Source organism: Erithacus rubecula (assembly GCF_903797595.1).
Source record: "Erithacus rubecula genome assembly, chromosome: 20".
NCBI lineage: Eukaryota > Metazoa > Chordata > Aves > Passeriformes > Muscicapidae > Erithacus > Erithacus rubecula.
The window spans coordinates 1,600,312-1,625,779 of NC_136672.1; the positions used below are offsets into that span (position 1 = coordinate 1,600,312).

At 49.6% G+C, this 25,468-nt stretch overlaps 1 protein-coding gene across 1 annotated transcript in view; it reads right to left on the reverse strand.

The window, feature by feature from the left end:
• Positions 1–25,468, reverse strand: part of DNAH9 (dynein axonemal heavy chain 9) — a 158,550-nt gene that overhangs the window by 69,878 nt on the left and 63,204 nt on the right. The window contains exons 36-43 of the mRNA XM_079323154.1: positions 24,121–24,283; positions 22,659–22,782; positions 20,563–20,705; positions 19,368–19,529; positions 18,313–18,546; positions 11,932–12,192; positions 9,184–9,609; positions 5,462–5,581 (exon numbers count right to left, since the gene is read on the reverse strand). Of these exons, the coding sequence (XP_079179280.1) occupies positions 5,462–5,581; positions 9,184–9,609; positions 11,932–12,192; positions 18,313–18,546; positions 19,368–19,529; positions 20,563–20,705; positions 22,659–22,782; positions 24,121–24,283 (1,633 nt within the window). The remainder of the gene's footprint in view (positions 1–5,461; positions 5,582–9,183; positions 9,610–11,931; positions 12,193–18,312; positions 18,547–19,367; positions 19,530–20,562; positions 20,706–22,658; positions 22,783–24,120; positions 24,284–25,468) is intronic.

Consider the following 25,468-nt stretch of genomic DNA (forward strand, 5'->3'; position numbering starts at 1 on the left):
AATTCCCAAGTCAAACTGATCATTCATACAATCATGGAATGATTTGGGTTGGAAGGGACCTTAAAGTTCATCTCATTCCACTCCTGCTACATCTTCCCCTGTCCCAGGCTGCTTCAAGCCCCCATGTCCTACCTGACCCTGGGCACTGCCAGGGATCCAGAGGCAGCCACAGCTGTGCCAAGGCCTGCCCACCCTCACAGGGAAGGGTGACAGAGGTATTTAAGCCCGTCAGCTGTTAATTGCCTTAGCATCACACATTCCCACCTCACTGCCCCCCTCCTACACAGAGCACTCTTCTCCACAGCCACAGCCATCTGTATTTCACACAATTTATTATCACACCAGGTACGTGGGATTTTGATCACATTTCCCTTCAGATTCTGTCAAAAAAAAAGCTTCCTCCTACCTATTTTTCATCAGCATCCAGACAGTGCAGCTGGGGCTTTGAAGCGGGTTCAGTGTCTCCTTATAAAATAAATTACCTTTACACGCACAGATCACTTATTTGAACATTGGTACTCTTTGGGGTACCACTGGACAAAGGAATGGAATTCAGCCTTCTGCTTACAAGCCAGAAAAATCCAACCCAGTTTTGAGCTGACTTCATGGACATGAGATGGAGAATGCCAGACTTTAGGGTGAAATTCCCAATTGCAGTCTCTTGCTGCCAAAGAGAAATCTCTCTGCTGTACAGCTCTGGGCACACCCACAGCAGGCACAGCTCCCCTCTGCTCACAGGTTCTGTCACCAGGACCAACCAGTACTTTTTATTTTTCTTCCTCAATCCATTGTCCACATGAACTTAGGGTTGTTATTTCTTCCTAGTTTTTATTTTCACTAAAAACACCTCTATATCCTTATCTTCTGCAATTCCAGATACAGAATACTGACATGACACTGTCCCTTTTCCAAGGCACCTGTTCAATGTTAAACAGGCCCAGCTCTGACCTAATCTCTGTCACAAGCCCTTAGAACAGCTCCAATAGCTCATTCCCCTAACCTGGGCTATGTTGCCATCTTGAACTGCTCTGGAGACACAGGTGCCCAGCATGGGAAGGCAACACCCTCACTGAATTTCACTGTCACACCTTCCAACTGACCAAGTTCTGTTTCCACAGAATCCCAGCTGCCTCCTGAGGGTCAGAGCCACCTTCACATTCCCAACAAGACTTTGCTGCCCTTTCCATGGTGTTGGCTGTCCTGCAGACACTCCAGACCAAACAGCTCTCCTTGCACCCTCGTGTACCTCCATCCCCCCAAACACAGCCAGGATCTCCTAAGCCAAGACATTCTTGGGGTCCCTCTGAACCCCCCACCACAGCCCAGCTCTGCAGGGCACACCCATGGGCCCCTCCTGCAGCTGGCAGCAGCCCTTGGCCTGGGAATGCTGCACACACAAGCACAGCTCTGGGCACAGCTTCCAGCTTCCCTCAGCTGCACACTTTGGACCTTCTGACTCATAGATTATATCCTTGTGCTTAACAGCCACTGAGGATTTTTGACTTCATGACCAAGCCTAAGCTGCTGTGGATATCAACCCAACTTTAGGCACCTACAGCACCCTGTGGGCAGGACATCCACAGTTCAGCTCAGCTTTCTGTACAAAAGTACATCCTTTGATGTGCTGCCTGAACTTTTCAATTGCTGAAATATTTGTCCAGTGCAAAATCAGGGAACAATCCTGCTGGCACTCAGGATTCCAAGCCCTCTGTACCCCTCTGCCATCTTCTTTTCAGGTTGAAGAGCTTTAGCCTCTTCAATAATTCCTCACAGAGAAGCAGCCTTTTGATTTTCCTTGCAATCTTTATCTGCACCGAGTGATGCAATCTTTATTATCCGGTTTCTTTTATTGCTGCTGTCTCTGCACCATTTCCCATTCTCCTCCAGCCTTTGAGGTGCAGCAGAGGGGGTGGTGGTAATGCTGCACATTCAAGATTTATTTAGAAGGTATTCATAGAGCAAGATGGGGATTTTTCTGTTTTGTTCTCCCTTCTTTTCCTAATAAACCCTAATATCCGGTTTCAGATGGGCTTTGGGTTTGGTGAGGGCTTTTTGCTTCTGGGAGCACAGAGCTCACAGCACTCTTAACTCCATCCTTTCATTCCTGAGTGATAACAATCAGCTCTGCATCACTTACAGGGCATGTGAAGTAAAACCTCATTTCTCCAATGTACTTTACATTACATTTATCTCCCTAGTGTTTCATCCCTCCATCACTTGGGATCATTTTTACAATTCTTTATAGACAGTTGACATCATCACTGTGGAGCCGTGCGACCTCCTACACACCAGCTCATTTATGATTCATGGAATCATGGAAGCACAGACAGCTTTGGGTAGGAAGAGACCTTAAAGGTCATCCAGTGCCACCTCCTGCCATGGGCAGAGACCTCCCACCACCCCAGGCTGCTCCAAGCCTCATCCAGCCTGGCCTTTGCCATTGACAGGGATCCAGGGGCAGCCACAGCTGCTCTGGGCAGTTTATTCTCATGAGCACAAGAACTAACAGACAAAATACCTCTGATGGCCTTTCTGCCCTGCCAAAACTGCCTCTTTGGATGAAGGAAAACTGCCTCTGGGAAGTTTGACCCTCCCAGGAGCAGAAAGAGAAGCCTCAGATTTTCTTTGCCCCACCTGACCTCAGAGCTGTCCCTAAATCTGCCCCAGTGCAGATTGCTGGTCACAGATTCCAGATTGCAGATTGCTGTGCACAAACATGAGCCACCCCCCTCCTCAAAGGGCTGCAGAGGCTCCCCAGTGCCTCTTGCTGGTCTCAGACTGTGCTGATGTCCCTTTAGAATTGTTAGAAGATCTTTGTGCTAGGATGAGGACCACAGCTGCCTTTCCTAGGGCTGCACTGTGTGTGGGGCAAAGCCTGACCCAACCCATCCAAGCCTCCCTGGCTGCTGCACTGGGCTCCTGGCTTAGAGGTGAACAATCTGTTCTCAACCCATAGGTACAGGTCTGCATCTTGCATCACTGAACTTCATCCCACTCCTGTGGTTCCCATATCTAGACCACCCAGTTATTTCACTTCCAACTGGCTCTTTATGTGGGGGAATTCCCAGTTTTATGTTCTCAGTCTTGGAAGTTTGTCTATTCATGGAAAGTCATACCCCTTACAGTGGAATGAAGGCTGGAAATCATCAAGGATCAGGCAGCACAGGCTGTACCTGCCCTGTTCCTCCTCTGTTCTGGACATTTGCTGGAGTCCAGCTGGAGCTGGACAGGCCCTGGTCTCAGCCCATGTGTCTTATCTCACTTCCTGAAAAAGAAGCAGAGCACTGCTTTTAAGCTATTGGTCACTTTTAAGGATCATACATAAATTATCCTTAATCCCAACTCCAGTTACAAGGCACAGTCCAGTTCTTACATCTTTCCTTTGTAGTTTTTATAGATAAAGCATCCTGAGGTTTTCCCTCCAGTCTCCTTGAGGTCACCTCCCATATCAATCCCACAGCCCCTCTAAAACCAAGAAGTCTTCATTGATGTGATTTTCCTGGTACTCAGAGGTGCTTCCACACTCCTAATTAATTTTTTCAGGTTACTTTTCATCTCCTTAGGTCCTGGAGGTCTTTTCTCCTCCTGTGCTTGGATCACACACTACTGCCACTTTTAATACATTTAAGACATCCCAGGCATCTCCCACCTCAGATCCTAGAAGTCATTGGAATTCTTTTTATTTAGCAAGAGGCAAATAAAAAGCTACTCCTTGGATTATCTTTGGCTTTTTGATAAGGACAGGGAGTGAACAACCATTCCTCATCCATCTTCTGCACACCAGTCAGGATTTTAGAGGCTTCTGTCACATCCATCCCTTCTACACCTTTTCCAAAATGAAGATCCCTAATCCCTCCCCTCTCTTCTCATATGGAAGTGGTTACACACTCTGTTGTAGCTTTTCTAGATGGGGTTACCACATGTGGGATGTAGGCACTGACAGACCCAATACAATGATGCTTCACTTCTGTTTCCTGAGGTTTTTTTCCTCCCAATTAGTAATACTCAATTTGTCTTTTTTCCTCCTGTCAAGTGCCACGCTGCTGTTCTTGAGAACTCTCTGCAACAACTCCAAGAGCTCTTCTGTGAGTGATAATAGTGCAATTAGGCCCTATCCATGTAACTGCATGATTACAGTTTGTTTTCCCTGCACACGTTATTTAGCATTTGTCATCACTAAATTTCCTCCTCTGCATTAGCACACACCCACTCACAAACACCACTCATCAGCCAGCCTCCCCTTCTGGTGCACAGATCCTGTCCCTTGGATCCTGGAGCATCTTCTTGGGCCACCTGAAGTTCATGAGATGCCAGTGTGGTACTGTGAGAGCCAGGCTTGCCTCAATCCCCCAGGTTCATTTGTCAATCCAAAGCATTGCTCTCCATGTTCAGTTGCATTCTTCACACAACCTCAGACGTGTTTGTTCCAATGTCTGGGAACTCATTTCTACCCACAGCCACACCAGTGACACATCTTGAATGTCAAATGAGCTGCACAGCAGTGAGGGCTGTCAGCTCCTATTCCTAGATCAAAGCCAGGATGCCACAGAAGATGGGGTGCAGTGCACAGCAGGAGCTGGGATGCAAGGAGCTCCTTGCCTACACTGCAGAAATGATAAATTGCTGATAGTATAAAATCACAAAATTGTTGAGACTGGAGGCTGTTCCCGTGTCATGGGGTGGGGAAGAGATGTAAGCAGCATGTCCTGGGATGTGGTGGCACAGAATCACAGAACCATGAAATGGTTTTGGTTGGGAGGGACCTTAAAGCCCATTCATTGCCACCCCTGCCATGGCAGGGACACCTCCCACTGTCCCAGCTGCTCCAGCCCCAGTGTCCAGCCTGGCCTTGGGCACTGCCAGAGATCCAGGGGCAGCCACAGCTGCTCTGGGTACCCTGTGCCAGGGCCTGCCCACCCTCCCAGGGAACAATTTCTTCTTTATATCTAAACTAAATTTCCCCTCTTTCAGTCTGAACCCATTCTCCCTTGTCCTGTCACTACAGCTCCTGATGCAAAATCCCTCTCCAGTTCCTTGGAGGCCGCTCTCTAAATACCTTTGTATTCTGGCTTGGAGGAGACTGAGGCTTTTAGAGAGCTTTTCACTCTTTTAGAGAGCTTGTCACTTCAGAACCTGCAAAGCTACAGGTATGATCCCACCTTTGTTTCTATGACACCACTTTTGACTGCCATTATTTTGGCCCATTAGTACCTGCTCACACATTTAAGCCCCAAGAAGGAGGTGAGAGTTGTGATGGCAGCAGAGTCAGGCACTTTAACCACAGAGCTGCCCTGGCACATGGAAATGAGTGCTGCAAAAGCATTTTCATTGCTGAAACTTGCTGCAGTGCAGGAAACTTCTCCAAAGACATGAGAGTCTGGAAAGTGCTGTGTGCACAGTGCTCAGGCCAGCCCTGGTCCCTCCCTCTGGGGCCACCAGAGCTGTCCCTGCTGGCACTCACCAGGCGGTTGGCGAGGGTGATGGTGCAGGCTGTGGCCTCAGCTTCCTGCTGACACTTGAGTTTGTCTGAGGTGGCCTGCTCAAACCTGGCTGTCAGCCTGCCCAGGTTCTCATTGAGGCGCTGCAGGGGAAAAACAGGAGGAAGTCAGCTTTGAACAACTCAGGAAGGCTGTGGAGATGTTAGAGGAGTCCAAAAGGCAAAAAGAGAGCTGGACCCCTCTACCCTGGAGACTGAGAGCTGGAGGTGTCCAGTCTGGAGAAGAGAAGGCTCCAAGGACAGCTCAGAACCCCTTGCAGGGTTCAAAGGGGCTCCAGGAGAGCTAGAGAGGGTCTGGGGACAAGAGATGGAGGGACAGGACACAGGGATTGGCTTCAGACTGGCACAGGGCAGGGATGGATGGATGGATGGATGGATGGATGGATGGATGGATGGATGGATGGATGGATGGATGGATGGATGGATGGGACATTGGGCAGGAATTGTTCCCTGAGAGGGTAGGGAGGGGCTGGGATGGAATTCCCAGAGCAGCTGTGGCTGCCCCTGGATCCCTGGCAGTGCCCAAGGCCAGGCTGGACACTGGAGCTTGGAGCAGCCTGGGACAATGGGGTGTTCCTACATGGCAGGGGTGGCACTGGGTGGGCTTTGTGATCTCTTCCAGCCCAAACCTGTGATCCTGAGGCAAACCCTTGTCCAGAGCTGGCCAAGCTCCAGTCCAGCTCATCCACCCAGGGCTGGCAGCAGCAGCCAGGGCTGGGCTGGGTTGGGCTGTGCCACTGCTTGGAACTCACACCCTCAGCCCAGGCAGAGGCAAAGGACACACAAAATTAATTTATTTGGGGCTTCTGGCTGAGCCCTGATGATGAGTGCTATGGGTGAACAATGAGCAGGCAGCTGAGGATTCCAGATCTGGTATTTCCTGATGCTACAGCCCCTTGTCTCCAGCCAGTCCTTGAGGCTCTGCTGATTCCCCAAGTCATGCTCAAATCCCCAAGGGGCTCCTAGAGTTCTGCCTGAACCATTTCACACTGGTTCAGCAAGGAATACAACAAGGGAATTGAATGGTTCTGCTCTGAGTGCTGCCCAGGAGTGTGCCAGGAGCTCCCAGTGAGATGGGACCATGTCCTGTGCAGGTCATGGGCTGGGAGGGGCAGGAAGAGGCCAAAGCACCTGCAGAAAAAATCTGGAGAGCCCTTTGCTAGAGCTGTTCACACTCAGATCTAAACGAAACCAACAGCTCCCACAAGCACTTGGAGCATTTCACTTCTGATAAGAGAAGTAATAATTGATTTTATCTGCACCCAATGCAGACTGCTTAAGGCTAAACTGCTTGTAAATCACTTTAACATTGAGCTACACACTAGAAACAAACCTGAAAATGAAAAAGGATTATATTAGAGATCTCTGCAGCTCTCCTGGATACTGGCAAACACAAAGAAGCCTCTCCTTGACCTGCCTTGGAACAGTAACACAGAAAGTTCCTGTCCCTGTGTGCATGTGGATCTGTGAGCCTACAGAGGCTCATACATACCACATTCCACTATAAAAGCACCATCTGATAATTGAATTTCTATAGAATATATGCATATATCAGGCCTGCAGGGCCCCACAGGGGCACACATACAGCTGTGTGCAGCTGTGGACACGCCTTTCACTCCAACCCCCACTAGCCCCAGATGCAGAACTCAATTCCCAGGCAGGCAAAGAAGACAGAAAGTCCTTACTGTTTTGGACAATCAGAATTTTCTCATTTATTAATAAAAATGAGTATGAGGCAGCTTGGGGCCCAGCTGTGAGCAGGTATGAATCAGCACACAGCAGTGAAGCTATCCAAGATACCCCAGAGAAGTGAGCATTTACCTCCACATCCATCCCACACTACCCTGCACCATTCCCCATCTGCAGAGAGCAGAAGGCTCCTAAACCAGGCAGTTTTGTAAGAGCATGCCAGAGGAGCACCAGTAATCTCCCCAAAGATTGCAATTTTCTTTAACAAAATCCCACTCCTTTGAAAAGGGAAAAAAAAAAAAAAAAAAAAAAAAGCCCAGGCGTAAAAAGCTTTGGAAAAGAGTAGCATAAAGGGATGAAAAAAGTTCCCCAGCACTGTATGGCACATCTGAGGTGGGAGAATTAGACACCAAAGCCCTCTAAATCCATCCCTGCTTCAGGTGCCTCCTTTCATCTGCAGCAGGAAGGGGTGATCTGAGAGTTCAGCACCGTTTTTCCCATATTTTTAGTTAAAAAGTGTAGTAAGCATTTTAAGAATGATAAGCCCTTGAAAACCTCAGAATGATGTGTTTTCTGACAGGGTGAGGTGCTGGTGGAAGGGGTGAGGGGAGCAGATGGACCTCTCTCACTGGGACCCTGCCCCTGCTGCCCTGGCCATGGAAAGGATCCCACTCCCAAAGAGAGATCCCAAAGACCCTAAAACCTGACAGGTTCTGCTTCCCACACCCTGCTCTTAGCAGGTATCGTGCTGGGAGGGAGCAGGGAGAAAAGCAGGATAAAGCAGGATGTGTTTTCACATAGAGATAATTTTCTGAAGGAAAATGATAAAGGCCTCACTCTGCACACTGTGGAAATGCACTTTTAATCACGCTGTAATTTCTTCTATTCAGGGGTTTTTTTAATTTTTTTTTTAATTTTTTTTTTTTTTTTTAAGTAGAAAAAACCAAATAACATCCAAGATGTGCTGCCAGGGAGCTGTGCCATGACAAATGAGGCTCCTGCAAGAGCAGTTGTCATCCTGCAAAGCCAGGGACTGAGTGTGCAGCCAGCCCAGCTCTGTGCTCCCAGCACTGAATCAGCCTCCAGTCCCCTGCCCTGTGCAGCACACTGGGAACACACTGGTTTGAGATAATGAGTTTTCTGAGGACCCAGGAGAAGAGGTAAATTGCATTAAAAAATTAGGTGGGAATAATAAGAATTCTTATTTAGCCTTCCACTTTGGCTGCAAGCAAGGCTGGAGAAGAACATAGGAAATTTAAAAAGCAGCAATATTCTGTCACAGAATCACAGAATGGTTTGTGTTGAAAAAGATCTTAAAGATTAGCCTTTTTCACTCCCTGCCATGGCAGGGACACCTTCCACTGTCCAGGATGCTCCAAGTCTCAATGTCCAACCTGGCCTTGGGCACTGGCAGGGATCCAGGGGCAGTCACAGCTGCTCTGGGCACCCTGTGCCAGGGCTTCACTAACCTCACAGGGAACAATTTCTAATTTAAAATTTCATCTCTTTCAGTTTGAAGCCATTCCCTGTGTCCTGTCCCTCCATTGCTTGTCCCCAGTCCCTCTCCAGCTCTCCTGGAGCTCCTTTAGGCACTGGAAGGGTCTCTGAGCTCTCTCTGGAGCCTTCTCCTCTCCAGATGAACACCCCCAGCTCTCTCAGCCTGGCTCCAGAGCAGCTCCAGCCCTGGAGCATCTCCATGGCCTCCTCTGGATCTCTCCAGCAGCTCCAGGTCTCTGCAGTGCTGGGGCAGCTCTGCAGGTGGGGTCTCACCTGAGCTCAGGGGCACATGGGCAGAATCCCCCCTTGACCAGCTGCTCATCCTGGGGCTCAGCCCAGCACAGGACTGGATTTTGGGGCTGCCAGTGCAACAGGAGGGAGAGCAATCCCTGCAACCCCCAACCCTGCTCTAGAACACAAGCACTGAGCAGCAGCCGTGCCCAAAGGAGAGGATTCCCCCAGGCTGGCACAAGCAGGACAGGTCCCCCAAGGGCACTCACAGCGATTTTGGCCTTGACAGTGGCCAGCTTGTCCTGGGCTGCTGCCAGCTCGGCGTTGGCCCTGTGCAGAGCCTGTCTCTTGGGCTGCACCTGGCAGAAGAGGCGGTGGAAGCGCTCCACGTTCAGCACCCACGAGCACAGCCCAGCCGCCGCCGAGGACTTGCTGGCCACGAACTCGGGGTTGAACTTGGGGTCTTGCAGATAGGGCTGCAGGGCTTTGAGGCAGTTCTCGTGGATGTTCTCCTTGTTGAAGTTGATCAAGGAGTCCAGGAAGCTGTCCACCCTCGCCATGGCCACTTTGGCTGCTTTCCAGCTCCTGTCCTTGGGGATCCTCCCTCCCGGGGCCGTCAGCACCATCACGGCCGCGGTGACGTTGCTGACAGCAGCAGGGGGTGACCCAAAGGACCTCAGCTCCGTCAGATTGGTCTGAAAAAGGGAAAACAAGATTGTTAGATAAAAATGAATGGGCTTTCTTTTCACTCTGCCACTAATAGAGTCAGGCTCCCAGGCTATCAATCTGATAAATTGGGCTCCTCTGGGCCCCAGCAGTGCTGCCTTTAGATCACTGCTCTGCAGGTTTGCAGCACACCTGCTCCATTCCCTGCTCCTGACAGCCCCCCTGGCACCAGCACAGCACACTGCTCCTCCCCAGGCTCCTGGGGGAGAGGAGGTTCCATGAACTCTCAGAAGATTGGGATAAATAAGAATGAAACCTGCAGAAATAACACTCTGGCCCTCTAAAACAACCTTCAGACCTCCCTCCATGCTCCCTCCTACCCAAGCTGAGATGTCAATGCCAAAGCCATCCTGTGATTCCACATCCTGCAGCCCTCAGGGCTCAGGGAATGCAGCTGCTGAGAAAGCCCAGGCACCCTCACAGGGCAAGCAGCCAGAATGCACTGGAGGAGCCAAAAGTGCAATTTTGTCTCTAACTCCTGATTTCCCAAGTTTTCAAACTCCCCACCACACCTGCCTTTGCAGATTTTATTTTGCAGGTGCTCTGCACTGGGCCTATCACAACCCACATGCCATTCATCATTGTCCATGTAACAATTACCTTCATTATCATCCTTATATATGTAATTATCTCATGTATGTGTAGATTTATCTCTCCATAACATTTTAAATAGCTTCTCAGTTTGTCTCAGTCACTCTCACTGCCAGCAGCCCCTGCAAAAGGCATTATAGCAGGGGACAGAGGGGCTGCAGCAGCTCCCACCCACACAGCCAAAGCCAGGCTGAGCCAGCCCACGGCCACTTCCTGGCTCACTTGGATAAAAAAGGAAAAAGAAAGTTTCAACTGTCAGGAGAACAGAGAGAATTAACCCTGGCAAGGCTGAGCAGGGCCAGCTTTCCTGAGCAGTGTGGCTACAGAGGCACCAAGAGGGATGATTTAAAGCATCAGATGGAAAATTGTCCCAGCACAAACACAGGAGCAGAAACCAGGGTGGGTTTGAGGTGCAGCTGATGAGGAGGAAACAGCCTGGACATGCCCCAGTGGCCATGGCTGCTCTTCTTCTGCTCTGGCAGGTGACACCATCACAGAAATGTCCATGTATCCACATCCTCACTGACTGTATGGATTTATTACTGGATTCTACTCTACAGCTGTTCTCACTGTGTTCCTTGTTAATGCTACATATAACCCTTCAGTCCAAGGAAGATGGCTGAGATAATTGGGCAGAAGCTGTACAAACACACACAAACATTGCTGATTATTCATGTCAGCCAGGTTGGGCTCTCTGATACATTTCCAGCCAGCAGGTAAAGGAGACCATGGCTTCCACTGCTCTGTTACTTCTGCTTTACTGTTCCCTGGAGAAAATCCCAGCATTTCCCTCATCTTTGCCTAATGAGAGATTTCACAGCTCCAGCATGAACCTGGAACTAATGGAAAGACAAACATTTTCCTTTTGCACAGTCCTTTCCCTCCCACAAAGGAAATCCTGAGCACAGCAAAGCTACTTCCTTCCCAAAAGCTAATCCAACAATCCCCATTCTGGATGGCTCCAAGGTGCTTTTCTGTCCCCCAGCAGGGCTAGGATTGAGCCATGGTTTGAGACTTTGCTGTGACTGGGGGTTTTCCAGCTGTGATTTCCAGCTGTGTGCAGTGGGAGGCTGCTGTCCCAGGACACTGCATGAACTGCAGAACAAAACAAATTGCAGGTCCATCTTTCAGGCACATCAGAGAACCACAGAATTAACCAGGTTGGAAAAGACCTTTGAGATCATCAAGTCCAACTTCTAACCTAACACCTCCTCATCAACCAAAATATGGCACTGAGTGCCACATCAAACTGAAACCCCCGGAGCACCCTTGAAGGACAAACCTTCCTAGACACAAAAAGTCTCCCCAAAAAACAATCTCCTGCAATCAGAGCAATGCTTATCTTCTGATCACACATTTTCCCAGTGGCATCTTCCTTTGCACCAGCTTTATCTGCTCCTCTCCGTGGCAGTGAGTGAAGGAGAACATGGTACAGCCTCGTGGGTGCTCTGAGCTCCACCAGGAACCCCAGAATCACTGAATTAACCAGGTTGGAAAAGACCTTTGGGATCATGAAATCCAACCTGTGACCAAACACCACCATGTCAACTAAACCATGGTACTGAATGCCACATCCAAACTTTTTTTAAAGACTTTAGCACCAGCAGGGAGGAAGCTGGAGGAGGGACAATACAATGTCCAGAACTTGGGCTATCAGATTACACAACAAGGAGGAAAAACATTGGGATTCCTCATCCTACCTTGTTGAGGGTGTTGAGAGCAGCCTGGGCAGCTGCCAGGGCAGGCTCAGCCTTGGCCAGGTCCTCCTCACAGTCCTTCTGCTTCTGCTCGACCTCCTGGGTGATGAGGGCCACCTTCTGCTCCTCCTCATCAGCCACTGCCTTCTTCCTGCTCACCTTCTCTGTCTCCACCCCCACCACCTGGATCAGCCTGTCAGCATCCTCATTCTTCTGCTTCAGCTCCACCTCTTGGGCTGCCAGCTTGGCTTTCAGCTCATCCACCTGCAGGGCAGAGATTTGGGGGAGCTGGACTGCCCTGCCTGCTCCTCAGGCCCAGGGCACAGAGGGCCTGGCTGTCAGCAGAGACCTGAGGATGCCTTAAGTCTGAGCTTTCATATTCCCAGACTGTGCACTGCATTGGTGTGTGACTCTGAACTCCATCCAAAGTGTCCCAAGTTCTCCTCCCAGCTCAGGCACACAAAACAATCCTTTTCCAGCCCCACAACCAAGGACACGCTGCAGCTTCAGCCCCAAAAAGTGCAACCAGCAGCCAATGGAGGAGAGAATGTGGGAGGATGGCAGTGCAGGAGCTGCAGCTGGGATTGGACAGTGAAGCCAAGATGGAAATGGAGCCAAAGTGATGCAAGTGTGAGAACTCGTGACTCGGATCCATCTTGGGCCCATCTTGGGTGGAGCCACGGCCGGGCCCTGGCACTGCCCAAGGGGAATCCTTTGGAGCCTTGGGATGAATCCCTGCTTGATTCCTGTGGCACTGCCCAAGGGAAATCCTTTGGAACCTTGGGATGAATCCCTGCTTGATTCCTGTGGCACTGCCCAGCCTCTGCCCCAGGGAGCCTCTCCAGGCAGCAGTTTCAGGAGCCCCATCACACAGCAGGCACATGCAGAAAATCATTATAAACCCAAACCCATCAGCTTTGGGCATGTGCTCTGATGTCACATCCTCCTGAGCAGAGGTGTGTGGGGCTACAATTCAGCCACATTTCAGTTTCTCAGCCTGGCCAGGGGCAAATCTGGGTACAAGGTGGTCTGGAGGAGGAGCTGTGCCCCAGGAACTCCCTGAGCCTCCTGCTCATTCCAGTATCCCCTGCCCTCCCCACCCCTCCAGCCTGGGCCCCAGCACAGGGCAGGGGCAGCACTGAGACCACCAGTCCTGCAGCTTGTGGCAGGAATCACAGGAACATGGAATATTTTGGGTTGGAAGGAACCTTAAAGATCATCAATTTCAACCATGCCATGGCAGGGACACCTCCCACTGTCCCAGGCTGCTCCAGCCCCAGTGTCCAGCCTGGCCTTGGGCACTGCCAGGGATCCAGGGGCAGCCACAGCTGTTCTGGGCACCCTGTGCTAGGGCCTGCCATCTGTCACAGAGAAGAACTTCCTAACATCATTTTACACCCCAGAAAGATTGCAGTTGGGATCTGCTGACAGGTCCAGCCCTTGGCAGAACTCTGAGGGTCAAGGGAATTTAAATGTGGTGTCAGATGAGCCTGAGAAGGGATGTCCCCATGAGCTGGCAGCCAGGAGGCCACCAGCACAGCCATGGTGGCCACTCCTCACAGCTGCTCACACACAGGAGCCCTCACCAGTGCTTGCATGGGGGGGAGCTCACACAGACTCTCACTTGCACACAGAAAAACTCCTGCTAAAATCCCCATTTCAGTGAATTTATCCAGACTCTGGGCAGACCACAGAGGCTTTCACTGTCTGATCTCAGCTCAGCTCACTTAGAGCTCCTGGGGTTCATCTGTACCCACACAGAAACACTCCCAGGAAGGGAAGGCAGGCACTGCTTTTGGTAATACCCATTCTGATAGTGGAAGGGAGAGCACAACCTGCAATCCATAAACAGAAGCTGTTGACATTTGGCATGGGCTTCACGTGGAGAGCGGTTTTTAAGGGCTCTCCACACGCCCTCCATCCATCAGCATCCCCTGCAGCCTGGCTCTGTGGGACTGCTCTCACCAGGACAAAGGCACAGCTTTAAACTGGGGCTCACATGAGCACATAATCCCTTCATGTGACAAACCCAGCAGCAGCTCCTTGTTCTGCTCCAAGTCTCTGGGGGCTGGAGGAAATTGAAGTGGGCTCTGCTGATGGCTGATATGGCTGTGACCTTCTGCCCAGAAATCAGCCTTTGTGTGCTGGATACACACACAAATGGGAGATCCAGGGGTTTACAGGGCCAGGACAAAACAAGAAGGGGATTAAAATCCACAGGCACTCAGCAGCAGCACAAAGAGCAGGTGTAAGCTCAGCCCTGGGGAACAGACAATGCCCTGCCAAGCACTCACAGCAATGGAAAGGGAAATGACTTTGTCAGGATTTTTAAAAAGCAAGAATGCTTGAGAAGGAGTGTTTGTAATGGCTTGTAATGATAAGGGGGAATGACTCCAGACTGAAGGAGGGCAGGGTTAGGTTGGGTATCAGGAGTAAATCCTTCCCGGTGAGGGTGGGGAGGCCCTGACACAGGGTACCCAGAGAAGGTGTGGCTGCTTCTGGATCCCTGGAAGTGTCCCAGGCCAGGCTGGACAGGGCTTGGAGCACCCTGGGATAGTAGAAGATGTCCCTGCCCATGGCAGAGGGTGGAAAAGGAAGATCTTTAAGATCCCTCCAACCCAAAGAATTCTGTGATTCTATGAGAAACCTGTGAGCAGCTTCCTGAGTGCAGCACAATCTGATAAGCAATTAGTAATGTGAGGTGGAAAGGGAAAGAGCAAAGCAAATGAGAAATTCAAGGGTAATGTGCTGTGACTTCATCAGGCAAGGGAAGGGAGAAGCCCTTGCCTACCACCAGAACAGCATGAGAAAAATTATTGAAGAGAAGAAAAACCTGGAGGGCAGGCTCCCAGAAGACTCATTTTATCTGATTGTCCCTGCCTTGTTTCAAGAACACAAAATACATCAAAAGGTCAGCAATTAATTGATAGCGCCAGCCAGGCTCGACTCTGGAATCCAGTGATGCAATATTAACCAGAGTCATCCTCAGAATTACTCAGCAATGGGTGCTGACCTCCGGGTGGCACACAGCACTCTGAAAAACAAATGACTCATCCAACACATCTTCCCAATCCATTATGTCCTAATAGGAAGGAGGCTTCAGCTTCCCTGAGTGCTGAGGATGCTGCTGTCTGCAGGGAGAAATGGTGTAAAACATTGCTGGAGGAGGAAAGTTGGTCAACATCATCAAGGTGTCCAAATCTTCAAAGGAAAGAAAAAAAAGGGGATAGAGATAGAGGGGACCACAGGAAAAGGAGGCAGAGAGGTTATTTTGAAACAGGAACAACAAAGTAAAAAATATCTGCAGCTTCTGACACAACAGCCCCTTGTGCTGAGGCCACTCTGAGCCTGCAGAAACACACAGACCTCACTCCTGACTTGTCATGGACCCCGGGGAGTGGCAGAGATGAGCACCAGTCCTCAGAGCTAAGGCACAGCCAGGTGATACCCAGGGATCAGAATCCTCCACCTCTACTTTGAAAATACCCCCAGCCCATCCTCCCAAGCACAACCTGCAGCTGACACACCTGAGTTAGAGGACTCTTCACTTCCTCAGCCCCAAGACCAGGTATTTCCATGGGTGAATGTCAAGTTCAGCCTTTTAAACCCATGTTCAAGTCTGTACATGCTGGTATGATTTCCAATACTGATAAATCTGCTTTCAAATCAACAGCAGTTTTGACTATTGCGCACATCTGTAATTTAGGTGTTTAATTTTAGGCCCCCAGTGCTAATTTTAGACTTGAATTTGACATATTTGTTCTCACTGCTCTGCATCTTAATTACCTGTACATGGAGGCACTCTCAGCCCAGCCTCACTGCAACCAGACACCAACATTGTGCTCTTTCATCCTTCTTGTGATTTGATTTTCCCATCCTTCCCATTACCTCCAAGTCATCCACCACTTCTTTGTGGCTCATCAGAGAACCCTGCCCACACTGAAGAGAAGCCTGAAGGATACAGAAGGGTTCCCATGTGCCATAACAGACCCAAGGACTTATTGTTAAAAGATTAATTTCAGATTAGCTTCTCCCAAAAACATTAAAAAACATGAAAAAACAGGATTCCCCACAGGTGCATCAGAACTATTGCCTGCATGGGTGAGGTGAGGTTGTTGGAAAATATACCAAGTTTAAAATGCTGAATTTTGTACCTTCAGTCAGGTTTGTCCACCTTTATCCCTGGGGAAGGGAGTTTAAGTTTCTTTCCAGGGCATTATTCCACCAGGCAAGGCCTGATGGATTTAACATCTCAACAGACTGGGACTAACACAGAAGTTACACAGAAGATAATGATCATCAATGGCCATCAGCTCCAAACATTACCCCTGGCACAGTCAGATACACCTGGTCTGAGAAAAGAATGAGAACCTAATTAGCATTGAAGGGGAAGAGATCTGTAACCAACAGAAAACCAAGTAATAGGAACTCTGCCACTTGTAACCCATGAACATTGAACCAGTGAATCTCCATGGGTTTGACTGCACAATTTATGAAAATTCTGGTAAAATGGAATGATTTTCTCTGCATGCCTAGGCTATGTGTGGATTAAACTATTTCTGTTGCACATCCTGGCCAGAATATAATATCTTGATTCTCTAAAAACACAACACAACTCTAACACTGGAGAGTTTTTGTTTTTCCTGTAGTTTAAGTGACAAGGTGAGCTGAGCTGAGTGTGCTGGGCAGTAAGGGCAGGGCCTCACCATGGTGCCACCAGTGCTCTCTGCTAACCCTTCCCCACAAAGGAGATGCTGAAACCTGCACAGGGACATGGCAGTGCCTCTTTGAAGGGAGATGGAGATATCAGCTCTGAGAAGCACCAGCCCAGCCCATCCATCACCTCCAGGCAGGTGTGTGTCTCCTGGGGTGTGACAGACAGTTACTGATTCCCCCAGAGCTCCCCAGAGCAGATGTGTGGAAGGGCATGGACCTGCAGATGTGTGGAAGGAGTGGACCTGCCAATCCTTCCTTCTCATCAACCCCCTTCATTCCCCTGAGCAGCTTCAGGAGAGCCTCATTTGCCACTCTAGAAATGTCCTGGGTTGCAATCCAGGATGTGCCCAGCAATGTGCATTCTGTCCCCATCTGCTGACCCGGGTGTGGCAGTGCCCCTGATCTCCTGGCACATATTATCTGCTAATGGGCCATCATTAAACCAGCTGGGCAATCATCTTTATCTTCCCACAGCCCATCCTCCCTCCAGGAGATATCTCCTGTTCATGGCCAGTGAGTCCCAGTGCATGACTGATAAAATTACATCATCCCATGGGAGATGCTCCAGCCAGGGGAGGAGCCAAGCCTTTCCTACCCAGAGAAAAAATGAGATTTTGGACACCAAGGCACCTTCTTTCCACTGGATTCCAGAGGAAAGCCAGACCTTTCCACATCATCCCTGGACCTTCAGAGGAAACTGCACCTTCTCCAGGAGCACTGCTCCAGCTGAACCACATCTGCCACTGCAGGAGGATGCAGCCACCATTGAATGGGACTGTGCCACCACCCTGACTGACTGATGGGTGTCAGCTTGGATTCTGACTCTGGCAGGGTTTGGGATTGTTCTTTGTAATACTGCATTTCTATTTTAATTTTCCTAGTAAAGAACTGTTATTCCTAATTCCCATATCTTTGCCTGAGAGCCCCTTATTTTCAAAATTATAATAATTTGGAGGGAGGGGGTTTACATTCTCCATTTCAAAAAGAAGCTTCTGCCTTTCTTGGCAGATACCTGTCCTTCAAACCAGGACTAGAAGCTTTGTAAGAAAACTTTTTTAAGAGTAACAGAATAGGAAATGGAGAAGAAAATGGGAGTGAAGCAACAGTGGCAGGCATCACTGCAGAGCATTTTGGGAACCACCCAGAACAACTTCTAGTCCTACCAGGAGAGTTTGCCAGTGGGAGTCTCTAGCAGGGGAATTTTGGAATGACTGATGTGCATTTCAGACATGTATTAGATTTCCTAAAAAATGGATAGCATAATGGAAGGAAAAATGAACATCAGCTCCATTTTAACATCACGCACTATTTAGTTTGAAAGACTCTTGCTAAAGTTATTGTAGATTTCCTGGATGCAACTCCAAAATTCACTGACTGTCCTGTATTTTCTAAGCTGTTTTGTTACCACAGCTGAAATTTAACCACCAAAAGAGGATGGCAGAGTCAGCTGGATCCCAATCTCATTCTACTTATTGAAATCTTTCAGCTACCTCCCAAAGAGCAGACTGGACACACACCTCTCCATTCTCCTTTCCAGTGCAGAGCATCACTTCTGCTCCTGCAGAAACCCAGCTCAAGGCAGATTAGAGCCAGGATCCAGCACAAATTTCTTCCCTGTAAAGTTCTCCCTTGAACCAGACAAGAAAATCAAGCCCAAGGAGTCCTCACCTGTGCAGAAGTGCTCTTGAGCTTCTCCAGGCCGTTCTCCAGCCGTTCCATCTTGGCCTTTAACTCCTGGTCCTTTTTCAGCAGCAGGCTCTGGTAGAGTTTGATGTGCCCCAGGAAGGATTTTGGGGTGGTGTAGTTGTAGCGGTGCTCATTGCTGAGGTACAGCCGGGACATCTCATTGACACTGATGTGCACGTGGGCCATGAATCTGCTTATTGAATCCTTGACTGAATCCTACAGGTAAGATGGGGAGATAAGGAGGTGTTTTAAATAGAAAACTATATATAACACAGGTCTGTGCTGAATAGAAAGGAATTTGGTAACTTTTCATTCTGCAGCACAATCCAGGGTGTAACAGCCAAGCTGATCCTTTTTCACTGTTATCTCTAAAATAACTTTGTTGCTCATGTACTTTATACCTCTTCTTTATATCTTTTTATCTCACATATTATCTTATCCGAAGCAATTTCTCTACAAAATAACAGCTCTTTAAAGTATAATTTTTGGCTTTTCTCCTGTACAAATGGGAAAAGTACACATTCCTAAAAAGAAACATTGTAGGCTTTATTCTTGCTAAATCCTGCCTGGAAAAACTAAATAAACAGAAACGAATCTCTATTCTAGTAGCAGATTGTCATCACTGAGAACTTGACCTATTTTTGCCCTTGAGATTCCCAGAAGTTCAGACAAAAAGTGGGGAGAGCAGCAGGTTATTTTCTGTGCAGGTTTGGGGCTGTCCTTGTGCTGGCAGAGCTGTTCTTTCCCTGGCAGTGCCCTCAGCTCCCAGTAACAAATCAGCTCCCGGTGATACCCCCTCAGCTCCCAGTGGCACAGGGGTGTGGTGCCCATGGCTCTGCTGCCAAGGTCCATGGCCCTCTCCACAAAAACGGGGAATGCCTCAGGGATGGTTTGGTTGAGTTTAATGCATTTCAGTGCTAGCAGAGATGTCCCTCTGGGCAGCCACAGCTAAAGGCAGCCCACCCCTCCCTGCAGTGGTGTGAGAGACACGGGGCCACCCGTGCCTGTGGTCCCCAGAGAGGTGTGCTGCTGCTCACCTGCAGGGTGCCCGTGTCCCGCAGGAAGCGGCGGCTCACGGACTGCAGCGCCTGCCGGGGCCAGGGCTGGAAGCTGTCCATGGTGCTGCAGGCAGCCAGCGCTGGGAAACGGCGGCTGCAGAGCCGCAGCCTGGGGCCCACGGGGGACAGGCACAGCACCACCTGCCAGCACAGCAGGGCACTGAGGACAGGGAGAGCAGCATCTGCCCCTGCAGCCCACCTCGGGCTCCACTGACCCCATCCCATCCCATCCCACGGATCCCATCCCATCCCATCCCATCCCATCCCATCCCATCCCATCCCATCCCACGGATCCCATCCCATCCCATCCCATCCCATCCCATCCCATCCCATCCCATCCCATCCCATCCCATCCCATCCCATCCCATCCCATCCCATCCCATCCCATCCCATCCCATCCCATCCCATCCCATCCCATCCCATCCCACGGATCCTATCCCATCCCATCCCATCCCATCCCATCCCATCCCATCCCATCCCATCCCATCCCATCCCATCCCATCCCATCCCATCCCATCCCATCCCATCCCATCCCATCCCATCCCATCCCATCCCATCCCATCCCATCCCATCCCATCCCATCCCATGGATCCCATCCCACCCCCCCCCCAGCTGAGGGAACACAAGGTGTGGATGTTAGAAGTGACAATGTCATAATTGGCTTTCTCATTTATATATAACTGTTACAAGTTATTATAGATCACAACGATTTTAATACAGTACAATTCCTAATCCCTTTTACCTGCTTTTTGATATCACACTCACAGAATCATTGGGTTGGAAGAGAGTTTTATAAATTTAGAAAATTGGCATATTTGAAAAAAAATTACCAATTATAGACATAAGAGGTGAGGTACCTTCCCCAGTTCAACCTTCTGTAAATCCTCTCCCCACAGATAGAAACTAAACTTTGTTTATGAAAATACATCTTGAAGAGCTGTTTTTTGGCCTTGGTTCCCAGAAAGAACCAAGGCAGGATAGAGGCCTTGTGATCCCTGGGGCTTGAAGCTCTGGAATTTTGTCTTTCTGGCAAGTGAAAAGGCAGAAAAAAGTACTGGTACTAGCTACTAATACAAAAATAGGCCACAAATATATCTGTAAAAAACACAGAGAATATATAAAATGAAAAAGGCAAAAAAATCATTCAGCACCAACCCCTCCTGCTCCAACTCACCTTCAGCCGCCGTCGAACTCGCTCGATGAAAAACCTCCAGCAATTCTCCCTGGAATCCAGCAGCCCCCGGGCTCTGACTTCATTCCTCACACTGCTGATGATGGTTTCCACTTCATCATCAGGAAACAGGTCTGGGATTTCCCCTAGGAGGAGAGGGCACCTCTGGGTTTACAGCTCTGGATGTTGCTCAGAGCAAAGGGAAGCTGCTGCCTCCCTCTTCAGGGGTTCAGGGAAGTTCCCTCTCAGGTAAAAACCCTGCACCCAGAAGCAGCAAAGGGGCACAGAAAGTCATCCTGCTGCAAATAAACACCTGTGAGAGCAAACTTCCTCATAAAACACAAGGGAAAGGGACATAGGATAGAGTCAAAGTACAGAAAATAATTTTTTTTTTAGCTCTGCAGTCTAATTAGATTACAAAAGAAATATTCAAATCCCTAATGTGCCATACATATTATAAAATCATTGTAATTTTGCAAATGCATTAATTACATGTAAAATTTTTGCAGCTGTTCTGGGTTATTTCCAGCAGTGGTCAAATAACTCCCAGACTAGCCAAACATTTTGCAAGTTAGAAATCTGGTTAAAACTTTTGAAACTTAACAGCTAAGCAGCTGCTTGCCAAATATGCACCCAACTAAATACTGGTTTTAGTGTTTCCTTAATTTATCACATACTCACTTCCTTTCTGGCTTCTGATTTGATTAAAATCATCATTGTTGAGCCAGATACTTTCAATATGAGCACTAATCACTTAGGGAAATACACGAATCAAAAATCTGCTCATTCATTAAAAAGATCAAAAGGTATATTTTGTTCTAGATAGTGACAACAAGTGAAACAAATAAGAAAGACACTTCCACTATCCCAGGGTGCTCCAAGCCTCATCCAACCTGGCCTGGGACACTTCCAGGGATCCAGGGGCAGCCACACCTTCTCCAGGTACCGTGTGCCAGGGCCTGCCCACCCTCATAGCCAAGAATTTTCTCCTGTCCTTCCATTCCTAATCCCAAGTCCCTCTCCAGCTCTCTTGGAGCCCCTTCAGGCACTGGAAGTCTCTAAGGTCTCCCCAGAGCTTCTCTTCTCCAGGCTGAAGAATCTCAACTCTCTCCTGAGGTTCACCTTCAGAATCATGTAGATGTCTGTGCATCTACAGCAGGTGTAGGAGTTGGTGGGAGCTCCTCCCCACAATCTACAACAATCCCTGTCCTTGCTCATGCTTACAGCTGATTCAGATGGAAGAGCTCCAGAGCTTGTTTGCTGCTGAAGCCATCTGGCCACCAATTTACAGCCACATGTCACCTCTGGAGCTGCTCACAAACAGTTGTCCTGCTCATTCCTCACCTCTCCCCATCCCTGCAGGGACCTGACCCAGCTGGTGCCTTCCCCACCCAACTCACAAACAAGGCCAAAAGTGGCAGGGATCTGCCAGGGAGAATGGGGACTCCAGGTGTCCTCCCATGGTCCTGGTGACACAGCCTGCACCCCCAGGTGCCAGGAACTGCAGCACACCTGGCACAGGGATGCTCATCCACACACACCTGGGTGTGTTCTGCAGGGAAACAGCACTGCTGTGGACATGACTGCACCTCAAAAACCTAAATGCATCTGGGAAAACAACAGGGAAAGGACTGAAATGGGCTAAGCAGTCAGGTGATACACATTGACACAGTCACTCCATGGCATTGCTTCATCCTCCAGCTCACAGACACTCCAGTCAAATCCTGTAGCCAGAAACAACCTTCATTTCTGAGGTGGGTGCATGAGATCCACAGTGAGACTCCTCACCTCACATTCCTTTGGCTCTGTCCCCAGCTGCAATACCCAAACAGACACATCCCTTAACAACTATGTGCAGAATCCCATGGCATATGGAAAATGGGTACAAGACATGAGGGAAAGACAAGAAATCTCCCGGCTGATGGAGTGTCCCTCCCCAGGGAGGACTCAGCACAGCTTTTACTGCAGAGCTCAACCCCTGTACCTTCCAGCACATCTCATCATCACCTCTGGGTCTATCCAGAATTCCAGGTGCTACCAGAGGCAAAACTGCACTGGAGGAAAGGGGGAGAGGGGGAAGCAGAGCACAAGGGCTGTACCTGATGCCAAGAAGTCATTGACCAGCACCAGGAACTGCTCATCAGCCAGCTGTGCATCACTCAGCAGGAACACAGAGCCCACGCCCTTCAGCCCAGCCTTCAGGTACAGGCTGGCCAGGTCTGCCTGCAGTGGGAAATTGTTGCATGCAAGTAAGAATATTTGTAAGAAAAGGCCTTATAAAATATGATTTAGGCCCTGCTACTCTAGCTAAGCTAATTGTTAGCTTGTAACTTCCCATGTGAAAAAATCATAAGAATGAAAGCAGTTAGCATAATGACCTATTCTGGTAACAGAACCATTCACACCTGTAAAAACAAAAAATCTGACCCATGAGATCTACTGAAGAAAACATGTAAACAAGCTAGAAACAGAGATTTGATGGACACGTAAAATGCCGTTTTCTAACCAAGGAATTGAGTGGCAATAAAGTTATGAAGCAATTAGAGTTGTATACTAGGTCTTGAAAACTGTATAAAAATGGGCTGTAACATGAAACATTAACGTTTTCTGGAAGAGGAAACTGAGTCCCATATGTTTGTACTGTGACAGAGAACCAGGAGGGCTTGCCCTACATGCTGCAAAGCAGGGACCAGACATAGAAATGGGATCATTCAGAACCTCCCCAGTTGCTGAGAACATCAGCACAGCTGGGGGCTGACTGGGACAGCTCAGAGCACTGCCAGGAGCCCCCAGGTCTGGTTGCAGCCCCATGCAGACACACTCCAGCAAGGCATCTGCTCCTCACCACAGCACCATGTTGTGTCTGGGGTGTTTCAGGATCTCAGGATCACAGAATCATTTTGGTTAGAAGAGCCCTCTAAGGACGTCAGATCCAGCTGTTCCCCCAGTGGCCGAGGTCACCACTAACCCATGTCCCCAGGTGCCACATCCACATGGCTTTTAAATCCCTCCAGGGGTGGCCACTTCACCACCTCCCTGAGTACCTGTGCCAGGCTGGACAACCCTTTCAGTGAAGAAATATTCCACAATATCCAGCCTGAGGCTGTTCCCTCTCCTCCTGTCCCTGTTCCTGGAGCAGAGCCTGAGCCCCCCGGCTGTCCCCTCCTGTCAGGGAGCTGTGCAGAGCCACAGGTTCCCCCTGAGCCTCCTTTTCTGCAGCCTGAGCCCCTTTCCAGCTCCCCCAGCTGCTCCAGACCCTTCCCAGCTCTGTTCCCTGCCCTGCACATTCTCCAGCTCCTCCATGTCCTTCCTGTCCTGAGTGTCCCAGAGCTGCCCCAGCCCTGGAGGTGCCCAGCAGTGCCAGCACAGCAGATGGGTGCTGCCCTGGTCCTGCTGCCCCCCCAGAACTGTCACAGCCCAGGTGCCCTTGGCCTCTTGCCCACCTGGGCACTCCAGGGCTCAGGGCCATCCTCCTCCATCCTGCTTCTCAACACACAGCAGTTCAGGAAAAATTCTTCTCTTTATTCCCTTCCCCTCCACCCCAGCCCTCCAAGTGCCCACCTTGAGGTCAGGGAGGCCATAGCCTTTCCTGAGGGTGAGCTGGAAGATCTCGAGGTTGCTGAGGAAGGCAGCCAGGCGGGTCAGGCTCTGCTTGCCACTGCCCCCCACGCCCACCAGCAGCGCGTGGCCCCGCGGCGCCTCCAGGATGCGGCTGATGCGGCAGCTGGATTGGAGCACACAAACCTCATCAATAACAGCATTCTGCTGCTTCCCTGCACGCTTGTCTTGGGTTCAATCCAGGATGTGCCCAGCAATGTGTATTCTGTCCCATCTGCTGCAGCTGGGTGGGGGAGTGCCCCTGATCTCCTGGCACATATTCTCTGCTAATGGGCCATCTTTAAACCTGCTGGGCAATCATCTTTATCTTCCCACAGCCCATCCTCCCTCCAGGAGATATCTCCTGTTCATGGCCAGTGAGTCCCAGTGCATGACTGATAAAATTACATCATCCCACTGGGAGATGCTCCAGCCAGGGGAGGAGCCAAGCCTTTCCTACCCAGAGAAAAAATGAGATTTTGGACACCAAGGCACCTTCTTTCCACTGGATTCCAGAGGAAAGCCAGACCTTTCCACATCATCCCTGGACCTTCAGAGGAAACTGCACCTTCTCCAGGAGCACTGCTCCAGCTGAACCACATCTGCCACTGCAGGAGGATGCAGCCACCATTGAATGGGACTGCTGCCAACACCCTGACAGACTGACTGTGTCAGTTTGGATTCTGACTCTGGCAGGGTTTGGGGATTGTTCTTTGTAATTTCTATTTAAATTTTCCTAGTAAAGAACTGTTATTCCTAATTCCCATCTCTTTGCCTGAGAGCCCCTTAATTTCAAAATGATAATAATAATTTGGAGAGAGGGGTTTTATATTCTCCACTTCAAGGAGAAGCTTCTGCCTTATTGGCAGACACCTGTCCTTCAAACCAAGATACCACTGCTTTTCAATTCATATTACATTCACTAAGAAATTGTGTTCTGAGAGGTATGAGGAGTGTCAGTCTTGGAGATGTGGCAGCAATCGATGCCCGTCTCTGCTGAGACCTGTCCAGAGGATGGTGCTATGAAAAAAATACAACAAGTTTGGTGGCAATTCAAAACGTGCCCTTCTTTTTCCTACCTGCCAAGTCCTGCTGGACAGAACAATGTATAAGTGAAGGCCTGGGTTTCTTTTCAGGGAGTGCAAGGGGAAAAGGACATTACATTGGCATGCAAAAACTGAGAGCAAAATGCAAAGCTCTGGCCCCCTCCCCAGGAAGGGGAGGCTCTGGCCCCAGGCTCTGACCTCCCCCGACCTCTCTTCTCAATTTTCTGGGATTCCTGCACAGGTGAGGAGCCCTGCTGAGCATTACA